The sequence below is a fragment of the Ovis aries genome, chromosome 20 (assembly GCF_016772045.2).
Source record: "Ovis aries strain OAR_USU_Benz2616 breed Rambouillet chromosome 20, ARS-UI_Ramb_v3.0, whole genome shotgun sequence".
Lineage (NCBI taxonomy): Eukaryota > Metazoa > Chordata > Mammalia > Artiodactyla > Bovidae > Ovis > Ovis aries.
This window is the reverse complement of record NC_056073.1, coordinates 24019683-24043439: the sequence shown is the minus strand read 5'-3', so window position 1 is coordinate 24043439 and position 23757 is coordinate 24019683. Positions and strand designations below refer to the sequence as shown.

The following is a 23757-nucleotide window of genomic DNA, read 5'->3' as shown; positions in this document are numbered from 1 at the left end:
TCTACCATTTCAATTTCTTCCCTCCATTCCTCCTTCCTTCTTTCCTTTTTTAAAAACTATTTTTTAGGGGGTACTGTTAAACACAAAAGAGAATTAACCCAATCAATTAATACTAATGAGCTAGGATGGAAATAGGCATATTGCCTTGATTTAGTTAATTATATTTTTCGTTCTTTTATGTTAAGATGCCCAACGGCCATAGGCATCGCTGAATTAAAATTTATTATTTTATTCCAAGTAATTATGATGAGCCATAATAACAAAGACGGAACGTTACCCTCTCGTCTGTGCTGTTATGCATTCTGGGCAAGGATTTGGGGCTTGTGGTCTGTCGCTGGAAAAGCATCTTTATTCTCTGAATGAAGCGATGACTCTGTCCTGGTGGTCAAGCTGCTTGATGTCAAGTGGCCTAGAGCTAATGATTAATACAGGGTCAATTAGGGGAAGATGAACTTTAGAAACCTCTTGTCCCTTGGTGTTGGGCTATCAAGAGGAAGATGTTCTGTAGTTTCTTATTACGCACAGTGCCGTCACTTTACAAGACTGGAGCAGAAACTTGTGCTGTTTAATAGTGCACTGGCCTCCTTTCATGTGATTTTCTATTTCTTGGTCTAGTGGTGTATACAAAGCAGTTAAATGCCTGGCAGGATTTTGAGCCAGAAAGAACTGAATCTGAATCTGGGCTGTGCTTCTTACTGGCTTCTGTGACCTTGGGCAAGTTGCACAGACTCTGTGAGACTGAAGTTTCTCCTCTTAGAGTAAGACCTGTTTTAATAACAGCAGTAGTGATAGCAAATTGCTGACATTTATTGCTTGCTGTTGTGTTGCCAAACTACACTGGATCACCCAACTCCTGTAGAAGTTTTGGGTACTAAATGAGGGAATGTTTCTAAAACCCTAAGCACAGGGTTTGGGCCAGCGTAAGTATTTGATTCATGTTAGTTGTTTCTTTTGGATTGCAGGGGATAACCAAAGAGATGGCTGGATGTCAGGCCTAGGTTGCAATTTTATTTACAGCTAGCGGTTGCTTCTATATACAAAGCAAACTGAATTACTGAAAGAATTAGCTGGGCAATGAAGACCTCAGATGACTTTTGCCTCTGTTATCTTCAAAAAGCATACTAAAGTGTTTTTTCTTTCTAACAGCAAGGAGAGGGAAGAATACAGAGGTGGAAGTAGCAATTATTCACTAGGTTGCCTCTGTTCTCCTTGGTATTTTGACTTTGTGGAAGAATATTTTTCTGGTGCAGTTGGGAACGTGGTCTTGGGGGCTCAGATGGTAAAGATTCTGCTGGCAGTACAGGTGACTTGGGTTCGATCCTTGGGTCGGGAAGATCCCCTGGAGAAGGAAATGGCAACCCACTTCAGTATTCTTGCCTGGAGAATTCCGTGGACAGAGTAGTCTGGCAGGCCACAGCACATGGGGTCACAAAGGGTCTGACATGGCTGAGCATGTACACCCGTGGTGGATTCATGTCAATGTATGGCAAAACCAATACAGTATTGTAAAGTAAAATAAAGTAAAAATTAAAAAAAAAAAGATTTTCATTTTCACTTCACATTCACAGTTTTGAGGACATGCAGATCAATTTAGTCCGTTATACTGGGGATTTCTACAGTGTAGCAATGCATATTCTTGGTTTATTGAGATGAAGCATCTTCTCTTGGCCCATTACCGGGTTCACTGTAGAGTTTCTTTTTTAAAAAAATTAAAAACAATTTTATTGAGGTATAGATGACATAATGTAAATTTCAGGTGTACAGAATAATGATTTGATATTTATATATATTGCAAAATGATCACTACCATAGCCACCACAGATAGGTACAAATAGTTTTCTTGTGTGATGGAAACTTTTAAGATCCATTCTCCTAGCTATTATACTTTCAAATATGCAGTACAATATTACTAGCATATAACAAAGCAGAGACATTACTTTGCTGATACAGATTTGTATAATCAAAACCATGGTTTTTCCAGTAGTTAAGTACAGATGTGAGAGTTGGGTCATAAAGAAAACTGAGCACCAAAGAACTGATGCTTTCGAACTGTGGTATTGGAGAAGACTCTTGAGAGTTCCTTGGTCTGCAAGGATATCAAACCAGTCAATCCTAAAGGAAATCAACCCTGAATATTCATTGGAAGGAGTGATGCTTAAGCTGGAACTCCAATACTTTGGCCACCTGATGAGAAGAACTGACTCACTGGAAAAAATCCTGATGCTGAGAAAGATGAAGGCAGGAGGAGAAGGGGATGGTAGACAATGAGATGGTTGGATGGTATCACCAACTTGATGGACATGAGTTTGAGTAAACTCTGGGAGTTGGTGATGGACAGGGCGGCCAGGTGTGCTGCAGTCCATGGGGTTGCAAAGAGTCGGACACGACTGACTGAACTGAACTGAACTGATGTGCTTCAATTTTGGTTAAAGACTCTTGTGACTAATGAAAGCCAAAAAAATTAAAAAAATTTTTTTTGAATTGATAATGAAATGAAGAAAGTGTTTTAATTAATTATATCCAAAACATTGCCTCGACTTTTACTGTCTCAAGTTCCTTTTTGCCCTGACTGCATGCATTAGCTATTTGATTGCATAACCACATGCCTAGAGAACTTTCTTCATGTGAACAATTTATAAACTATGTCAGTATGTGCATAGTAGTTCATTCTTTCCACCTGAAGTTTTCATGGCCAACATTGATGATCCCGATGCTGGGAAAAATTGAAGGCAGGAGGAGAAGGGGATGATAGAGGATGAGATGGTTGGATGGCATCGCCGACTCAATGATCATAAGTTTGAGCAAGCCCTGGAAGTTGGTGATGGACTGGGAGGCCTGGCGTGCTGCAGTCCATGGGGTTGCAAAGAGTTGGACATGACTGAGCAACTGAACTGACTGACGGATTATTAACTGTAGTCACCATGCTGTACATCACATCCCCATGCCTTATTCATTTTATAACTGAAGTGTATACCTTTTGACCCCTTTCATCGATTTCACCTACCCCTCAACTGCCCACCTCAGGCTAACATCAATCTGGTCTTGATATCTGTGAGCTCAGATTTGTCTGCTTTTGTTTGTTTGTTTTTTAGATTCCTCTGTAAGTGAGATCATATGGTATTTATCTTTTTTTTGACTTATTTCACTTAGCTTTATGCTCTCAAGTTTCATTCATATGGTTGCAAATGGAAATATTTCATTTTATTACATTTTATCACTAAACAATATTTCATTGTCTCTCTATGTATATATACATGCAATATCACATTTTAATTATCCATTCGTATATTAATAGGCATTTAGGTTGTTTCCACGCCTTGGCTATTGTAAATAATGCTGCAATGAACATAGAGGTGTATATATCTTTTTGAAGTAGTGTTTTTGTTTTCTTCAGCTAAATACCCAGAAGTGGAATTGCTGGATTATATAGTAGTTCTATTTTCAATTTTTTAAGGAACTTCCATATTGTTTTCCACAGTGGCTGCATCAACTTATATACCCACCAGCAGGGAACAAGTGTTTTCTTTTCTCCAAATCCTTGCCAAGCCTTGTTATTTGTTGTCTTTTTGAGAATAGCCACTCTGGCAGGTGTGATATGGTATCTCCTTGTGGTTTTCATTTGCATTTCCAGTTTTATGCCGATATTGAGCATCTTTTCATGTACCTGTTGACTCTCTGTGTCTCCTACTGTTTTTTCATCCTCATGAAGGTTTGAGGATTTCAGACCGAGGTATTAAGAGCTGTAGCCAGCACAGCCTTTTTATCCCAGGGTTTTAAACTTGATTCCTTTTTGTTAGAACCAAACTAGGCTCAGTTTCAGTAGATGCATGCTTCACAAAATGCTTTACAATGGAGCAATCTGGAAATGTTATGAAACAGGGCTTCCTGGGACATCTGTGTGGTGTCTCTGTGCATCAGGACCGTGGGAGTCATTGGGCACCTTACCCCGTACCTGCAGTTTTAAGACTTCATCACAGCAGCTTGGATTCAGAAGAAATCCATATGAAGGCATTTGATACAAATGAAATATGCTACATTAATGTTTTTTCTTTCTTTCCTTACTATAATGTCTTGGTCAACATGGGAGGGCTTTGTGGGCTGATACAATTTGTTTCAAAGGGATACATTTGAAATAACATGTACCAATTGGCTGCAAAAGGAGAACTGAGAGAACTGACTCTCTTGCAGCTGAAAGGAAGCTACCCTTCAAGGCAGGAAATGGGATGACTATGTACAGATGGTACAACATGGTTGTCTGGGGTTTGGTCAGCAAACTAGGGGCCTGAGTTCAAATGTGAGGCAGGCCCATGACTCTCCTGGGGCTTTGGGTAAAGCTCTGGGCCTCAGATCTGTGCGTAAAATGGAAATGATGGTGATTCCCTCCCGTTGCAGGAGGAGAGTGGCTTGTATAAATCTGTGTTGGCTGTTAATGTTGCTCATTCATAGCCCCCAGTGGGAAGTGTGGTTAGAAAACATTTTCCCCATAGTTTCAAGCATGCTTCTCAGAAGGGCCTGGGCTACACAGTGACCTTAAAAGGGGAAGTCAGGTGAAGTTAGCAATGGAAAATACTCACCTAAATTCTGGGAAATCCATCCTTAACTCCCCTAATTTTATGCATTTCTATGTGTCAGTCTTTTCCTGGCAACAAGTTGGTATTACTTATTTTATGAGGGGACCTTGCTTGTATCCAAAGCTAAGTGGGCTAGTGATAGAATTTTTAATAGGCTGAGAACTTAATATCATTCATATATATATATCATGTAACTTTTTATGAATTAGTTTTATATAAATTCTTTAAAAGCTTAATATTAGGGTGTGTTGTTACTGCCCTTTACCTTTTGAGAAGGTGCAATCTAGGCAGGTACACTTAAGAAAAAAAGGATCCAGGTCCGTTTTTGCTCAGTATTGCCTGGACTGTTATATCTTCATGTATGTAGTTGTCGTTCAGTCACTCAGTCATGTCTGACTCTTTGCGACCCCATGAACTGTAGCACGCAAGGCTTCTCTCTCCATCACCATCTCCAGAGCTTGCTCAAACTCATGTCCACTGAGTTGGTGATGCTGTCTAACCATTTCATCCTCTGTTGTCCCCTTCTCCTCCTGCCTTCAATGTTTCCCAGCATCAGGATTTTTTCTAATGAGTCAGTTCTTTGCATCAGGTGGCCAAAGTATTGGAGCTTCAGCTTCAGTATCAGTCGTTCCAATGACTATTCAGGGTTGATTTCCTTGAGGATTGACTTATTTTGATCTCCTTGCATGCCCAAGGGACTCTCAAAAGTTTTCTCCAACACCACAGTTTGAAAATATCAATTCTTTAGCACTCAGCCTTCTTTATGGTCCAACTCTCACATCTGTACATGACTACTGGAAAAAATGATAGCTTTTACTATGTGGATCTTTGTTGACAAAGTAATGTCTCTGCTTTTTAATATGCTGTCTAGTTTTGTCATAGCTTTTCTTCCAAGGAGCAAGTATGTAGTAGGTACATGCTGCTGCTGCTGCTAAGTTGCTTCAGTCATGTCGGACTCTGTGCGGCCCCATAGACGGGAGCCCACCAGGCTCCTTTGTGCCTGGGATTCTCCAGGCAAGAAAACTGGAGTGGGTTGCCATTTCCTTCTCCAATGCATGAAAGTGAAAGGTGAAAGAGAAGTCACTCAGTAGTGTCTGACTCTTAGTACATAGTAGGTACTCAAATAATTGTTGAATGACTGAATTTCTGACCTTAAGAGTCAGATTCATGTTGGCTATGAATTTTTCTGTAATGAGAGCCCTTCCTGGTATCCTCAGATGTTAGTGGGTTAGTCCAGACAGTGACCAATTTCATTTACTACTTGTGTATCAGGAGATCAGAGACAAAGGCTTTTTCATGTGGGGGACACTTGGCTCTGAAACCCCTTATTTCTCCCAATCAGACATGACTTACTTTATTTACCTCCAGAGAACAGTCCCAGACATACTTGATTAGCCTTAAATGAAAGATAAGCCGTTGCTGTGAGAAAGGACATGCTTTCAGTAGATGGGCAGACAGACAGATGGATAGATATTAAACAATTTACAGTTTGTGTCTTGACAACTTGGATATTGTAACATGAAAAATGCTATTGAAAGGGACCAGTCCCTTCCCAGCACAGAAGCTACAATATTTTCAGTAACAAAAGATGAATATTTCAATCATCCTTCCTTAAGACCCTTCATGGACTTTCTAATAGCCTTTTACGTTAGGTTTGAACTCCTTGATATGGTTTGCAGAGTCCTTCGGGACTTGGTCTCTCCTTACCTTCTCTACCTCATTTGTTGATTAATGATTCTTGCATCCTGTTTGTCCATACTGGGAGTGAAGTTGGAAATCAGGAATGCTTATATATCTAGAATTTTTGTGCAGGTTAAATTATACCGAAGGCAGCTTTTCATTACTATCATTTCCCGTGTACTGTAATATTCCTGGGGGTCAAGGAAAGGCAGGATGTACTCTCATTTTCTAAATAAATACTATGAGGAAATGACTGTTATCATTCACTTATAAAATTATCATGTTGTAGGTGAATCATTGTTTATAATATTCAGAGAATAATTATATTTGGAACCTTTTATTTAAAAAAATAATGATTTTTAAAAATCAAACAATTATTGTTTTACAATGCTATGTTGGTTTCTGCCATACAAAAAAAAAATCAGTCATAAATAACTATATGTGTCCCCTCCTTCTGAAACCTCCCTCCCCAGGCCCCAACCTTTTAAATAAACAGATTGCTGAGAGAAATATATCAGGTTTCATGACTGGTTAAAAAAAATGTGATTGGGTCAGTGCTAATTGAATTTTGATACAGAGAAGGAAGGAGATTATTTGAATGAATGAGTAACTTGGTAGCTACACAGATTTTTGCCTGCCTGGAAAAGACAATTTTTTCTTCCCCTATTTTCTCCTTTCTTTCTGAGGTCTTAAGTGATCTTTTAGAAACCCAGCTAAGGGCCTTCAGAATTTAAATATCAGAAACTTTGTTGGTAAAAGAAAATTTTGATTTTCTGGGGGAAGAATGGAAATCAAGGTTTAGTTAAGCAGTAATTGATTACAGTAGCTATAAACAAAGGTACTTATTTACATCTGAATATTTTGAACTTTAGATATTTCTCTGCCATAATATGTTTACCCTTTGTAATTAGTATAGAATTAATTAATAAAAAAAGATAACTTCATGATTTTTAAGTTTTATAGAAACAGTAAGATGTTGAGTCATCATCTTTTTAGGTTATCTGTGAAGCTGACCAGTTCACTAAAACCAGGGTATTAGCTTGGAGCAATGAAACTTCATTGTGACCTTCTGGAAGTACTGACTATATTTTTTACAATTTTATCATGGCACCTAGAAGGACTGGGAAATAATAGCAAATGTTGGTTGAATGACAAAGTGAATTAATCTGCAATTCCAGTCTTGTATTTCTCAACCTGTTTTAGACAACAGACACATAGAACAAGCTTAATTAACCTAGAACAGTGATTCTCCAAGTGTGTTCCCTGGTCAGCAGCAAGAACATCATCTAGGAACTTGCTAGAGATGCATATTTGGGGACCCCATAGCAAATGTACTCTGGGGGTGGAGTAACACCACCAATCTGTATTTTAAGACCTCTGGGTGATTCTGTACACTCCCTGATAGCTCAATTGGTAAAGAATCCGCCTGCAATGCAGGAGACCCCAGTTAGATTCCTGGGTCGGGAAGATCCACTGGAGAAGGGATAAGCCACCCACTCCAGTATTCTTGGGCTTCCCTTGTGGCTCAGCTGCTAAAGAATCTGCCTGTAAGGAGGAAGACCTGGGTTCAATCCCTGGGTTGGGTATATCCCCTGCAGAAGGGAAAGGTTACCCACTCCAGTATTCTGGCCTAGAGAGTTCCATGGACTGTATAGTCCATGGGGTCGCAAAGAGTTGGATATGACTGAGCAACTTTCACTTCACTTCACTTTAAGTTGAGAACTACTAGCCTGAAACAACTTGATGCCTGCTGACGCAGTTGTGCAAGAGACTCGACTTTGATCTCTAGGTCAGAAAGATCTCTGGAGTAGGAACTGGCAACCCATTCCAATATTCTTTTTTGGAAAAAAAGAATCCCATGGACAGAGGAGCCTGTCAGGCTACAGTCCATGAGGTTGCAAAGAGTCGGACACAACTGAGTTTGAGCATAAAATAAAGCCTAAAACAACAGAGGAAGCCATATAGGATTGTCAGGACTGGAAACCAATTAACCTGGTCCAGCTACTCTTTTCCCAAAGGCTATGCGACCCTTTGCAAAGGGCAATGGAAATCTTGCTGGCTGCATTGAATGTGCCTGTCCTGAATGTGGAATTTTAGTTAGATGCACTTGTCTCTCCTACCAGGGAAATCTGAGCTGATGAAAATGATTCTCCCGACTGCTATTGTTTCGTGGCTCTGTGTCAGTGATTTTACTTCCGATATGTTTTTTCCTCCATATTGCCCATTTGACTAGCAGTGCCAGGCTAATTAAGGAATTAGTATGTGGCACCCATTCGAGGAGGTGTGTGATTCTCTTTCTGCATCCTGAGAACATTTTTGCAAACACTTTCTGGTTCATATTTTCTTTTTTTAATCAGGCAGAGACATTACAATTAAAATACCGTTAAAGTGATTCTGGCAAGTATTGCAATAAGCATGTTTTTTAATTAAAGGAAGAACAGGGGGATGCATAAGCAGCCTCAGCTAAAGGGGAGAATTTCCTCCGATATCTATTTTAATTGAAATGAAAAAGACTCTGGAAAAGCAGCAGCAGCCTCTGTGTGTGTGTGTGTGTGTGTGTGTGTGTGTGTGTGTGTGTGTGTGTGTGTGTGTGTTGTGTGTGACTCCCAGGTTGCCAGGTTGAGGTGTTCTGTGCTTGATTAATTAGTAGCCAGCCAGAGAGTCCATTGCCTTTGCCCCCAATCCTTAAAGCCTGATTTATGCCTCACCTCCCCCATGAATATGTGAGAGCCCCGGCATCTATTTCCTGAGCTGCTAGTGGATAGGATTATGGAGCGTGCACTGAGCTCTTGGGGGCTCTCGTTTGCCAGCCAAATTGATTTTCCGCCTCTCTGGCCGGGGACAAGCCCACCTCGAAGGCTTCCAGGCTCTGCTCCAGTGGATCAGGCACAAGCCTAATCCGGATCTCACCAACAAAGGAAGCTGTGTGCATCCCCATCAGAATGCAAGCTCTGGGCTTGTGGATGCCTTCCCTGAATGCTGGCCTTCTCTTCTTCCTCACCTTCTCCTGACACCTACCTGCATAGCAACAGAGTTCTGAAGGGCACAGTAGGGTGCAACCGAGTACCCCAGCTCTGCCCCGTCACGTCACTCAGCCCACCCTCCTTATCCAGGGAGAGCATGACCCATCCATCCTGAATGTACGATCATCTCTAACTCTCCAGGGGAAGAGAATTCTATAGGCTCCCCCTGTGGAATAACTGGAAAGGTAACACAATACAGGATGCTAAAATTTTTAAGGAATTATTCAGAGTTGATGCAAAAAACTGAATGGAGGCTCATCTAAGTGGATAAGCAAACTGGATAATTTACATCTGAAAATTTAGGTAGTTCAAGCTTTGAGTACATGAATAATCTAGTTTGGTGACGCAGGTTGCTCTAGTGAATTGGGGATTGTCAGATTTCTCCCTGCATCTTGCCTCCATACATCTCTGGGTTTCTTTCTGCTTAAAATGGGAGTCATTCTCCCCAAGTTCATTCATTACCTGGCACATGTGTCCTAACCAAGTGTACTCTTTCTCTGTACCCTTTGCCCTCAGATCCTCCTCAAAATGACACTAAGTTTGCCATTGCCATCTGCCACCTTCCTAGTTCTTAAAGCTCTTCCAGGAACCCACCCCAACCTTTTGATTCCTCTCCAGTTCACTTGTTTCACTGACTCACCTGAAAGATCATTCTACTTCCTCTCTTTAGACTGGTCTGTAAATGCTAGTTTGTAGTCTTGTCTCTCTTCTGCTCTCACTCTACATGTCTGCCTAGGGAGACCTCATTCTCTTCTGTAACTTCAACTCCTATTTATCTCACAAGTATTTAGTGACTGCTTTCCAAGCTCCCTGTATGACAGGCACTGTTCTAGGTACAGGGGCTGCAGCTGCGAATTAAATACACCCAAATTCTCATTCTCTTGGAGTTTATATTCATAAGGAAAACAGTCGTATTGTATTTTGCGTTAGATTTTCTGAGCTGCATGGAGAATGATTCAGTAGGGGAGGAGGATCAGGGGCTGGGCGGTGGTTTGTGATGGTTGGGGGATTTGCACACAGTGAGGGCAGAGGCTGTGCTTCAGGGGAGCAAGGGTGGGAGTGGCAGAGGACTGTGAGCTGGGGGGAGGAGATGGGGGAGAGGGGGCCGGAGAGGGCCAGCCCTGCTGGGTTTGGAGGGCTTTGACTCTGTGTGTGGTGGGAGCTGTTGGAGAATTCCCAGCAGAGAGGTGATGTGATGAAGTTAAAAATCACATTGTTGTTTTGAGAGTAGACCGTAGGGTTGGGGCAGGGGCAGAGCAAAGAGCTGAGTTACAAGGCTTTACAATTACTTGGAGATGAGATGTCACTTAGATCCCAGTGATGGACGTGCAAGTGGTGAGAAGGGGCCAGATCACAGGGATGTTAAGGAAGGAAGAATGCACAAGATTTCTTGGAGCCTCGGTTGTGGTGTGTGAGAGAGTAAATGTTACCTCCAGGACTTTCAAACTGAGCAATTGCAGGGATGGAGTTGCCATTTATGGAAATGGGGCAAGACAAGGAGCTCACTTTTTGCATGTTCTAAGTCAAGAAAACTTTGAGACATCCATATAGACATACCAAGAAACAAGATGGGTCTACGAATCTTGAACTGAGGGCAGAAGTGGGCCTTGGGAGTCCTCTGGGAGTCATCGGCGATGAGTGTACGATGGCATTTGAAACTTTAAGACAAGGTGAGAAAAGCAAGGCCATGTTCATAGAATGATTGGAAAAGTGATCAAGGGACTGAGTCTTGTGACATTTCAAGGGTCAGTGGTTGGGACAGTCAGGAGGAATCAGGCAGAGGAGGCCGGGAGGAGAGGCTGGGATTGGGGAGGGATCCAGGAGAGCACAGAACTGGGCAGCCGAGGGATGGAGCAGCAAGGAAGGACTGAGCAAGCATGTCAGATGCCATGGGTGCTCAGCAAAGGTGAGTGCTGAGCACTCAGCCTTGGATTCAGCTGTGTGATTGCCACTTGTGACCTCGATAGGATCAGGTTTGGTGGAATGGCCAAGCAAAGCCCTACTGGGGAGGATTCCACAGAGACTACAGGAAAAGAATTGGGATAGAAGCCAGTTCTTTTCTGGTGCCATGTGGGATCCTAGTTCCCTACGTGTTAGTCACTCAGTCGTGTCTGACTCTTTGTGACACCATTGACTGTAGCCCACCAGGCTCCTCTGTCCATGGCATTCTCCAGGCAAGAATACTGGAGTGGGTAGCCATTCCCTTCTCCAGGGGATCTTCCTGACCAAGGGATTGAACCCAAGTCTTCTGCACTGCAGGCAGATTCTTTACCATTTGAGCCACCAGGGAAGCCCTCTAGTCCCCCAACCAGGGATTGAACAGGCATCTCCATCCAGTGAAATCTCAAGTCTTAACCACTGGACTGCCAAGGAAGTCCCTTGATGAGTATATTCTTGTATGGTATAATATTTATACTCTAAGTGTTTTCTGTAATGGGGAAAATAGCTACAACTGTGTATTTGTTTTTCTTTAAAACACACTCATGCACACCAAATCATTTTGTGGTTATTACAGAGAATGGCTAATTGTGGGGTTAGCCCAAAGTAGGTTTTGATGTACTTTGCAAACATTCCCTAGCTGCTAAAAGTCTCTTTTACTTCCCTTTAAAAGAAATAAAAGAGACGTTTAATGGAAACAAATGATTACATGTAAAAAGTTGTGTTCATTTATTTATTTTGGAGGGGAAGTAACAATAATGATGGTTGATTGATTTTTATAAAATTACCCGAGGTCACTCGTGGGACGTACTCAGCTTTCATGAACAATCATAACAAGCAGAGTCAGGGTCAGAGCCAAAGGCTGATTTCAGCCCTGCTCTTTATTTCAGCTTTCAGAAAGGGGTCAAGCTCTATAAAGTGGAGAAATAAAGTCCTCCCACTTCCCTCCCATATTCAAGTAACTCTTCTTTAAAGCAGCTCGGTATATATTGGTCTTAAGCTAATAAAGTGTGCAATGAAACGCTTGGGGCCTTGGCACACAGGTAGATTGAATATAAACCTCCTGTTCTTTTACACCAAGAAGCTTTTACCTTGGTTATCACATACAATTATTTCAACCAAAATTAGCTGAATTCCACAACAAATGTGTGTTCAGTCATGTCTGACTCTTAGTCTGCCACGCTCCTCTGCCCATGGAATTTTCCAGGCAAGAATACTGGCATGGAGTGTCATTTCCTACTCCAGGGGATCTACCTGACCCAGGGATCAAACCCAGTCTCTTGTGTCTCCTGTGTTGGCAGACAGATTCTTTACCACTAACACTGCTTGGGAAGTCCCAAATTTCATAACAAACTTTCTTCCGTATTTACCTAGATTTCCTTATACATACTTGCCACTGATAAAGTAAAGAAGGAAGGCTTTTCTGCAGGGAATCACATTAACTAATTACTCCTACTTATAGTACTCTTGCCAATGCAAATGATTTTTGGGGGGCTGAGCTTTTCTCCCTCTATTAGTGTTATTATTAGGTCTCATCAGTAAATGACTTTTTCAAATTTCTACTAATTTAATATTTTACTTGATAGTACAAGGGGCACATCCCCGATTTATAAATTTACCCACTAATCCTTGTAATCTGCCTCAAATCCTTCTCAGAATGAAGTGAGGTATATCTACATTAATAAAATTAAAATAAGCCTCCTATAAACAAGCCATAGGCAAACTTACCTAAATAAGTAACATGTCTTTTTTCTTAAAAGTAACTATGATAAATAATGAAATTAATGAAATAATTAATAGAAAATATTTCCTAATTAATGAACAAGCTACCTGGTAGGGTTTGCAAAGTAGATAGAACGTGAGTGTCTCTGTTAGGTGGTCCTGGGTTCTAGCTCTCGCTCTGCTGCCCGCAGCCCACTATCTGCCCTGAAATACAGAGCGTGATGTTGACCTCCTAGGCTTGTTTGGAAAGGTTGTTTCAGACAACATCGCTAAAGATATTGGCATAGAACGTGTGCTTAATACATGTCAGTTCCCTTGTTTTCCCCATCACCTCATTAGAATTCCTCACTGTGCAGGTAATCTCTTTCTCAAGAGACAAAGTTCCCTGCAGTGTAGGTGGTGTCTGGAGAACAAGAGGTCCATGTCTCCATCAGTGTCAAATGCACACTTGACTGTGTTCTCTGTGGATGTAGATGCCAAGTGTTCTAGAGACAGAAGAGCCTCAGTGGATGCATAACTCTGTTCCACATGCCACTGAGAAGCAAACAGACTATCCCTTGGCACTGAGTGGGACAGATTTGGAAACTGAGAAGTCCAAGGCCCAGAAATTTTGTGAGACTTACTGAGGGTCATTCAGAGGCCAATACCAGAGTGGGGACAGGTATCTGATTCAATACTCTGTCTCCATCATGGTTCATCTCAGTTCAGATTTCCTGACTGTTGATAATGGTGCGACCCATTGTTGGACCCATTGTTCAACTCATGTTCCATTAGTTGAAGATCTGGGACATTAATGCCACATGCCTGTGAGTGAAAATGTTCTAGTGAATGCAAGAAGGTAGCCTGCATCATAGGTCGCATTTCTTCCCTCTTGTTCACAGAAGGATTCGCTTATTGTTCAGTCATTCAGTTGTGTCTGACTCTTTGCGACCCTATGGACTTCAGTATGCCAGACTTCCCTGTCCTTCACTATCTATTGGAGTTTGCTCAAACTCATGTCCATTGAGTCAGTGATGCCATCCAACCATCTCATCCTGTCATCCTCTTCTCCTCCTGCCTTCAATCTTTCCCAGCCTCAAGGTCTTTTCCAATGAGTCCGATCTTTGCATCAGGTGGCCAAAGAATTGGAGCTTCAGCTTCAGCATCAGTCCTTCCAGTGAATATTCAGAGTTGATTTCCTTTACGATTGACTGGTTTGATCTCCTTGCTTGCCCAGGGACTCCCAAGAGTCTTTGCCAGCACCACAGTTCGAAAGCATCAATTCCATGACATGGGACTCATTACTGCATTTCTAATGATTTTTCTTGTCATTGTAATGACAATGGAAAGGAAAATTAAAGTCAGACTTTAAAATCAGTATTGCCAGCAGGCCCTTTGGAAGACTGGTAAGGATTGTGGTGCTTTTTAAGCACCGAACCTGTAGGTCACCAAAGGAGAGTTGCTTCTTGGGTTGGTCACCTTAGAGTGTGATCAATTTGCCATTTTTGAAAAAGGGACATCAAGACAACAGAGGCTGAGGTGTTGGGAAGAGGTGGCCTTTTGGAGGGACTTGGCAGGTGAGGGTCTCAGAAACAGGGACTCTTCTCAGGCTTGTTAAGAGACAACCCCTGGAATTACTAAGAATCAAATATTTCCAGTCTCCCCTTTCCTTTGGCTCCAGATTTCCTTGGGAAGCAAGGAAATCATGACAGAGTTGATGGTAGGATAAGGCACCATGATTGACAGTTCCACTCAGCTCTGTTCAATGGAGCAAAATAATTCCTTGTGGAAATTAGGGTCTATTATCCAAAGAAATAGAGTAAGAAATGACACTCTACCCCAGTATTCTTGCCTGGAAAATTCCATGGGCAGAGTTGTCTGGTGGACTACAGTCCATGGGGCTGGAAAGAGTCAGACATGACTGAGAGACCGAGCATATCCAAAGAAAAGGATAATGGATGTTGGCCAGCTAAAGTGCAAAACATTTCATAATGCTGCCTAATTACGCTTCCTTTTACCATGTCTTATAATTGTGGCATAATTTTCTTCTATTCCTATTTCCTGTTTACTGTTTCCCTATTTTTTAAACTTAATTTTCTAAGCTGCTATTACGTGGTGAAATGGTGATCTTCTCATTTCTTATTTAGCTACTCCTAAATTTCTAGGCATTTAGGTTATTGTGACTAAAAACACTGTAAATAAAGCTGCTGTGAATTGTGATAGTTAACCTAAGCTGACTTAGTAATACTGTGCTTCTTCTCCTTAATGTCAGATGACTCAACTGTGCTTCTAGGAAAGAAGGTGAGATAAATCTAAATTTCAGCAGGATCATATAAGTGAAGACAGTTTCATCAGACATTATAACTGTCAAAAGAAGGTGAGCCTCATCTTCCCAGAGACTGAGTGTCTTCTCTTGGCTCTTAGGAGGGAAGTTGATCTTCCTGGACCTGGGACCCCTCGAACTCAGGACACACTCCATCCTTGTTTCTGATGGTGGAGAACTCCGGATTGGATCTGAGGACAAGCCCTTCCAAGGCAAAGCTCGGATCAAACTCTATGGAAGCTCCTACTCTGCCCGCTTCTTCCCATATGGCGTCAAGTTCCTGGCTGTGAGGAATGGAACTCTTTCCCTTCATGGTGAGTGAGGCAACTGGCCAGAGGAACAGAGGAACTGAGGCGGAGCTTTGTCTAGCCAAGGTACAGATGATGGGGAAAATGGTAAAACTACTTACATCTCTTTGGCTGTTAGTTGCTGAAGCCACAAAGTGAATTAAAGCACGGGCACTGTTTCCTTAAATAAGGACTCTTTAATATTATTATTTTTTTACTGTAGTATTTGCTTGGCAATGTTGTGTTAGTGTCTGCTGTATAGAAAGTAAATCAGCTATATGTCTGCATATATGCCCTCTTTTTTCGATTTCCTTCCTATTTAGGTCACTACAGGGCACGGAGTAGAGTTCCCTGCGCTATACAGCTGGTTCTCATTAGTTATCTACTTTATACATAGTATCAGGAGTGAATGTCAGTCCCAATCTCCCACTCCAGCCATCCCCTTGATATTCACCTTTGTTCTCTACATCTGTGCCTCTATTTCTGCTTTGCAAATAAGTCCATCTATACCAGTAAATAAGGAATATTAATTGTGACGCTACTCACTGCAGAATGTACTATGGTTCTCAGTTACTCACTTGCCTTTCTGCAAGAGGATTATACACCTCTTCTCTCTGTCAGGTAACTTTCAGTTCCTCCCTGTGGGTAGACCATATTTCCTTGTCCCAGGGAGAGTGGATTTCACCTTGGATTTGCTTTGGTCAATGGGATGTGAGCAGAAATGATGTAGTTCATGGTCAAACTGAAGGTTTAAGAACCCGTGTAATACTTTGAACATTTTTCTGTTTTCTTTCTGCTTGAGAATACACCATCTCCTGTAGGGATAGGGGCAGTCCCTTAAGCTTGGGCACAGCTGCATGTGGCCTACCACTCCTGTGTGTTTGAGTGAGGAATAAACTTTTGTTGTCATGAATGACTGAGATTTGTATTTGTAACTGTGGCTTAACCTAGTGAAAACTGACCAGTAGGGTTACTTACTGTTACTTAGCCTACACGGGAGGCTGTGTACACTGGTGGCATCCCAGACCAAACAGGCAAGCTTGTTGTTGTTGTTGCTGTTTTCCCCTCCTGGGAATGAGGTTCAGTTGGAGTTCTCCCTGGAATCCTGTTACAGGTGAGTTGGTGTTTATAGATTCCTGGGGAGAAAACAGATATTAGGTTACAGTGTGTTTCTGCTACAATTTTGTTTGCCTGTTGCTGACCTCATTGCACTTTGCAAAATAGACATTTTTATTTTCCTTGAGATTCAGGAAATTACTCTGTGTGCCAGGATAACCCTTAGCATCAACTAGAAAATGTAAGTATAACATGATGTGCATGGAGTGTCTTTCAGTGTGTACTGATAAACATTTTATTACATGACATGAGCCAAAGGCAGATAAAAAATACAGGCACCAGATAGTGGCCTGATTTGGGTTTCTGGAGAGAAAATGTGGTATCTTATACATTGGAATATCTGTGCTGACATAACAAAACAGGACTCTGCTACCTCTCATAGGGTAATTGTTCTAGACATGGCATGTGGCTATGCTGAGGAGTCAGTCTTTTTGCGATATCAACGGTTTGTCCATTAAAAATTGTGGCCCTCAATCATTGTCTACTAAAAGCCCTCTTCTGCCTTTTTTCAACTTACTGTGAGTAGAAGTGGGATCTTATCATCAAGCATTTATTAAATGCTGACCAGGGACCAGCTAGAGAGATACACACTGGGAGTGAATTTTGTAAGGCTGAAAAGCCCACAAATATCTAGACAGAAATTCAAAACACCTACAATATTGATTCTTGTATTCTACTTCTAAGCAGTACCTTTTTCTTCTCATTTTCATCAGCAAGCACTTATATTGATCTTATAGCCCAGATCCACGAGGGGCTTCTGTCTATTTACACAGCAGTGATGATCTCCAATGGTTGTTCTAGTCTAACAGCCACTTAGACCACCAACCCAATGTGCTGCTGTTTACCCTTGAGAAGAAGGCACAGATCAGTATCTCAACCAGCCAGATCCTGAAGGATCCTAAAGCTTCAGAAGTATCTGTTGGTTTGAGAGCCATTGTCCTGTGAGATGCAGATGGCATAACTCTTGCCGGAAGTGGAAGTTCACCTGAAGAAGGATGAAACTCTCCCAATTATTTTACTCGAATTCTTTCATTCCAATGCCTTCTTTCTCATGTTCTATTATGAAGGGTCAGAGAAAGACTTAAAAAATATACCTTTGTGTGCTTATACTGTAAATGTACTCTGTGCTTCTAACCTCTGTGTTTTAATAGATGTCAAGTTAAGAAAATCCCTAGGACCACTGTTTATAATTAATATACGGGGCAATTAAAGCAAAGTAGATGCCTCTAATGTGTTTTAAGAATCCTGAAATTTCAAGTGTTGCTACCTTATCCTGGTGATGTTACTGGATGCTGAAAGTGCAGACACCTCCTCTCCCCGGCTTCCCTCATTTCCATCTTCTCTCGTTTTCCTCCTTCTCCTTTCCCAACCCTCTTCCCCTCCCTCCTTTTCCTCCTCCTCTTCTTTCCTGTATTCCCAGGGTTAGGGTGTCATCAACGGAGGTCTTACCCCTTTCCCCACAGTCCTACTTATACAGGCATGAATATGATCTCTCATGAAGCAAAGCTTGAACATGAACACAGGCAAAATCAAGCTGTTTTCCTGATTGAGTTGCTGCTGCTGCATCTCATTCATTTGAAAGAAACAGTGTGTAGAAAAGAGCTGAGCCACTGGGTGGGAGGGATCCCCAGTCACAGCCTGTGGCCTGTCAGTCCTCTCCCTGCTCTCTCCCTCACCACCTGAGGTCTCAAACAGGCTTCCCCTCTGGCAGCCTGGTGCCATATCATGGTTAAAATCATTACGTAATTTCACTGGCCTTTTCCCAGGGCCAGAGGTGGACCTGGTGACACTGGGGCTTTAGTAGAAAACTAATTATCTTTTGCTGTCAAGTATGCAGAAAAGTGAGCAACTTGATTCACTGCCTTGCCCCCAGCAGGTCCCTAAAGACCCGACTTCACTCAGCTTTCCAGGATGCTGTAGGGAGGGGAGCCACCAACCTTCGTGCGTGGAAGACGCTTCTCGGGAAGATTCTGAAAATCAAGGTTTCTGGACCTCTCTTCCAGAATCTGAGTCTGTGGGCTTGGCACGGGCCCAGGAATGTGCCTTTCAGTGGGACCATCGGGTGATTGGATTTAGGGAGCGCACGGACTGCACATGGAGAAAGGCTGTTTTTAGTGGTTCATCTAAGTTTGGGAATCAGAAATCAGTCCAGTTCTGCCGCTTATCAAGTATGACCTTGGGCAAATCAATCTCTATAAAACCAGGAAAACACAGTTCCTGCCTGGTAGACTTACTGCTTGTGAACTGCTCCAAAGTGTCTAGCACATGGTAACACTCGAGCACTGTTAGTTATGGCTGTTCTGATGATATTTTCCCCAAAAAGCAGCAAGTCCCCTGTGCCAGTCATCTCATGTGTGTGTGTGTGTGTGTGTGTGTGTTTGCATGTGCATGCGTGCTAAGTCTCTCAGTTGTGTCTGAGTCTTTGGGACCCCAAGGACTATGGCCTACCAGTCTCCTCTATCAATAGGATTTCACTCAGGCAAAATACTAAAGTGGGTTGCCATTAACCACTCCAAGGGATCTTCCTGACCCAGGGATAGAACTGCATCTCTTGTGTCTCTGCACTGGCAGGCAAATTCTTTACCACTGCACTACCTAGGAAACCCCAATGATCTCATAGTTTCTTTCAAGGATAAGAGGGGACTTCTACTTGGCATGGAACCAGCTCTGCTTGGAGATTTTCCCCCTTATTCATTCTATTTTCCTTTTGTGAAAGTATTACTTATTTATCTGGCTGCATCTGGCCTCTGTTGTGGCACACAGGGCCTTCGTTGCATCCTGTGAGGTTGTTGTAGCGTGTGGACTCTTTAGCTGCGGCTCAGTACTTGCAGTGCCTGGGCTTAGTTGCTCCGTGGCATGTGGAATCTTAGTTGCCTGACCAGAGATCAAACCCTCGTCCCCTGAATTGCAAGGCAGACTCAACCACTGGACCAACACAGAAGTCCCTCTTTATTCATTTTCTTGTCTACCTTTCATCACAACAAGAGAAGTTTTCACTTTGGAGGTCATGAAGGAAAAGCACTTCCAGGCACCTTTGGTCTGTTTCCAAAACTCAGTGAACACAGTTTGATTTTAATCTCTTGTGGTGCAGCTGCTTCCTAGCGGTGGATAAACACCATTGCTGGGCATGATTATAATGAAGGCTTCTTGGAAACCATTTGCATGGGTTCCAGTCTAAGCAAAAGCAGAGCACTGCCCTGCCAATGAGGCTTTTTCAGGGGTTTTATTCCCAACATCCAATAGGAAGAGGCCTGACTGATGGATACAGATTTCACTCCTGGAGGATCACACCAATGGGTCTGCGTCTCAGTGGCAGGCTTTCCCACCTTCTCTGTTCCATCTCATTCTTCATGGCTGCCCCTTGTAACCCTTCTGCTCTAGTCGATTTTTATCATAGATTAAAGTTGCTAAGCATACAGACTTTGTTGTTCAGCTGTCACCAAGAAAGATGGAGCTGAAAGCATGTTTTCCATGTTTTGCTTTTAATGTAGAAAAATTCTCTTACACTTCTATACTCAGTTGCCCCGCCCCTACCCCTTACACACACACACATACATACACACACACATACATACACACACACGCACACACAGCCCAGTGTGTCTTTCTCTTTCTCTGGGTTTAGGATTCTGGGTTCTGAATCTCTGTTGATCAGATGACAGTAAATTGTGTTGGCTGTATGCTTTGCTATGTTAATATGGCTAAAGGCTTGCAGATTTTTAAAGAGTGTCAGTCTGGGGTTTTGGGGGGCTATTGTCAATGAGGAAATTTCACTCTCACCTTTTGCTCCCTCCCTCTGTCTGCCAATCCAGGTTCACCACCCCAGACCAAGTGCCAATCACATGTCACTTTTCAAGGGGGTCGCTGTCAGCCTGGGCAACTTGAATTTTTGACAATGTAATTACGGCCCTTGCTTCCACAGTGGGAGGCTGAACAGGATGGTGGGGCTTTTATTGATTGTTCAAAAGGGAAATTTATCAATGTCTCTCACTTCATTTCCAGTTCCTCCCTGAGAAATTTGGCTGACAGTTTCTCAGCAGAAAAAGCCGTCTTCTGGCCTTGAATGGACTTCTGTCTTTGTCCTTTTCAAGAAATTACAAGATCAGGCATTAAATATAAATGGAAGTTTGTGGGGAAAGTAGGACTATGGGAATATGGTTGAAGAAAACAGTGTAACGTTATGAACAGGAGACTGTGATAGGAATAAATAGGAAAAAGGGTTTAAATACAGTTTACTTCCCGTCTCAAAATACCAAACATCTGTGTGTAAACGCCATGCTTTTTATGAGTGCTGTCTATGGGCATGCTTACTGTGTTGCTAAAGTGTATCAGGCTGTCTGGAAGCATGAAGTTGTGTGCATGGAGTTGACACATGTGTCCTGGGCAGTGGTTTTCCTACTAGTCTCCACAAAATCTGAACATTTCTTGAGGGAACTGCAGAGGTTCTGCAAACGATGAATTGTTTGGGGATCAAGCTATAAAAGTTTAAACTGCTCAAGCAACTGCCTCATTGTTTTTACTTCTAGCTTAAATTTATGTTAAAATAGTATTTCACTTGGAATAAAAAGTTCTATTGTGAAAATAGTGATAAAAATGACTCAGGTAGCTCATCTTTTTTCTTTTTTTAATTGAAATACTGTTGATTTACTATGTTGTGTTAATTTCTGCTGTACAGTGATTCAATTATATACATATATATATACTCTTTTTAATATTCTTTTCTAATATGGTTTATCATAGGGTATTGAATATACTTCTGTGTGCTATGCAAGCTTCCCCTGCGGCTCAGCGGTAAAGAATTCATCTGCAATGCAGGAGACGTGGGAGAAGTGGGTTTGATCCCTGGGTTGGGAAGACCCCCTGGAGAGGGAAATGGCAGTCCACTCCTGTATTCTTGCTGGGAAAATCCCATGGACAGAGGAGCCTGGTGGGCTACAGTCCATGGGGTCACAAATAGTCGGACACGACTGAAGCAGCAGCATGCATGCAGGCAGTTCTATACAGTAAGAGCTTGTTGTCTGTCCATTCTGTATGTAATAGCTTCCCTCCTACACTGTTGGTGGGAATGTAAGTTGGTGCAACAACTATGGAAAAGAGTACGAAAGTGCCTCAGAAAACAAAAAATAGAATTACCGTATGATCCATCTGTCTTTTGTATTCTCTTGGTGCTGGGGCAGGTAGAAGAGGTGAGGCAGGTGCTGAGGAAGATGAAGCAAGGAGGCTAACTGGCTTTTAACTGAACTGTGCAGTTGTATCCTTTCTGGATAATACTGGTTGATTGTTGATTCTCTCTCTCTCTGATCACTGGGGTCCTACAGAAAACCTTTCCACTGTTTCCCAGTGTGGAAGCTCCACCTGAGTTTGCAGTGCCCTTAGCTTCCACCAGAAATCTGGCGCAAATGAAGCTACCTTTCCCAGAATCTACTTGATCCAGAGGAAACTTACAAATCTTTCCATACCACAGATGTCCCACTCACAACACTTTGCTCCAAGTCTCCTCTCCCCTGTTCAGATAAGCACAGAGAGCCCACACATACGCTGCAGTATATGTAGACATCCAATCTGGGAAAAAAGAAGCCGTCTCCTTTTCTCACAGGCATCTCAAAGACTGATATCTTTGAAGCCCCTTTTCTTTGATGAAGTGGAGAGAAATAGCCTCAGACCTCCCTCTGTGGGAAGGCGAGGAAAAGGCTGCTCACGGGGCTGATGACTCACCCCCATGACTGAGAATTTCTTAGAATTTCCTCTCTTTGTTGATCATGTAGCTTGAGGTGAGGTCCATCCAGGAATGGCTCCAATGGCAGAATTAAATTAGCCTCCTTTAATAAGCCCCAAGGGAAATCTGCACCCTGTCTGATCACGTTGTTGTTCAGTTGCTCAATCGTTTCTGACTCTTTGGGACCCCATAGACTGAAGCACGCCAGGCTTCCCTGTTCTTCACCATCTCCTGGAGTTTGCTCAAACTCATGTCCATTCAGTCGATGATGCCATTCAACAATTTCATCCTCTGTTGCCCCTTTCTCCTCCTGCCCTCAGTCTTTCCCAGCATCACGATTTTCAAGTGAATTGGCTCTTCACATTAGGTGGCCAAAGAATTGGAGCTGCAGCTTCAGCATCAATCCTTCCGATGAATATTCAGGGCCGATTTCCTTTAGGATTGACTGGTTTAATCTCCTTGCTGTCCAAGGGAACTCTCCAGAGTCTTCCACAGCACCACAGTTCAAAAGCATCAATTCTTTCGTGCTCAGCCTTCTTTAAGGTCCAACTCTCACATTTGTACATGACTGCTGGAAAAACCATAGCTTTGACTAGATGGACCTTTGTCGACCGATGATGTCTCATGTAGCTTGAGGCGGGGTCTATCCAGTGATGGCTCCAATAGTAGAATTAGATTAGCCTCTTTTAATAAGCCTCAAGGAAATTCCCTGTCTGTTCATGGCTCATGTACAAATATGGATGCTTATCATCTTTTGTCCCTAGCTTGGGTCCTCTTGGTTGGGTTGAGGGAGCAGAAGTCTCTGCTTGCAGTTTGCTACATATGTGAAAGGGGACTCCAAAGGGATGTTGGGTTAAAAGGGAGAGAAGCTGTTATGCGTGTGTGTGTTTTGTTTAATTTGGTGTGGGTGGAGAAAGTAAGCTCAAAGTGAGAGGAAGAATGGAGGAAGAAGGATGAGAAACATAAAAACCCTGCTTTCTGTAATCTTAAATTTATACACGCTTCAATCCAACACGGGGTTCTAATCAGCTTGTATGTTGCGGTAGATGGGTAACTACTCAGTCAAGTTAATGTTGGTCAGCGTGGTCCTGGACTTAGAACCCTCAGCATGCAGGATGGCCAGTGACTGATGACTGCTTCTCCATTCAGAGCACATGTGAATTGGTCCTTAACTATATGTCTCTCAAAATATGACCAACACCATCAACAAAAGTAAGACAGAAATTCTCTGTTGCCTTGTAAGCCTTTAAAAAAGTCAAAATACAACTATTCTATATGCGCATATCTGGTAAAATCTCAATTCATTCTTAGCTGAGATAACTTAGAATTTGTAATTGCTTGATCTGGGCAAGAGTGACCTTGGAACAATGGATAAGAAAGAGTTCCTTCCAGTAAGAGTATA

At 42.3% G+C, this 23757-nt stretch overlaps 1 protein-coding gene across 3 annotated transcripts in view; it reads left to right on the top strand.

The window, feature by feature from the left end:
* The window catches only part of PKHD1 (PKHD1 ciliary IPT domain containing fibrocystin/polyductin), a 454852-nt gene that overhangs the window by 136402 nt on the left and 294693 nt on the right, over positions 1–23757 (top strand). For all 3 annotated transcript variants that reach the window (XM_060403704.1, XM_060403705.1, XM_027959080.3), the window contains exon 37: positions 15338–15550. In XM_060403704.1, the coding sequence (XP_060259687.1) occupies positions 15338–15550 (213 nt within the window). The remainder of the gene's footprint in view (positions 1–15337; positions 15551–23757) is intronic.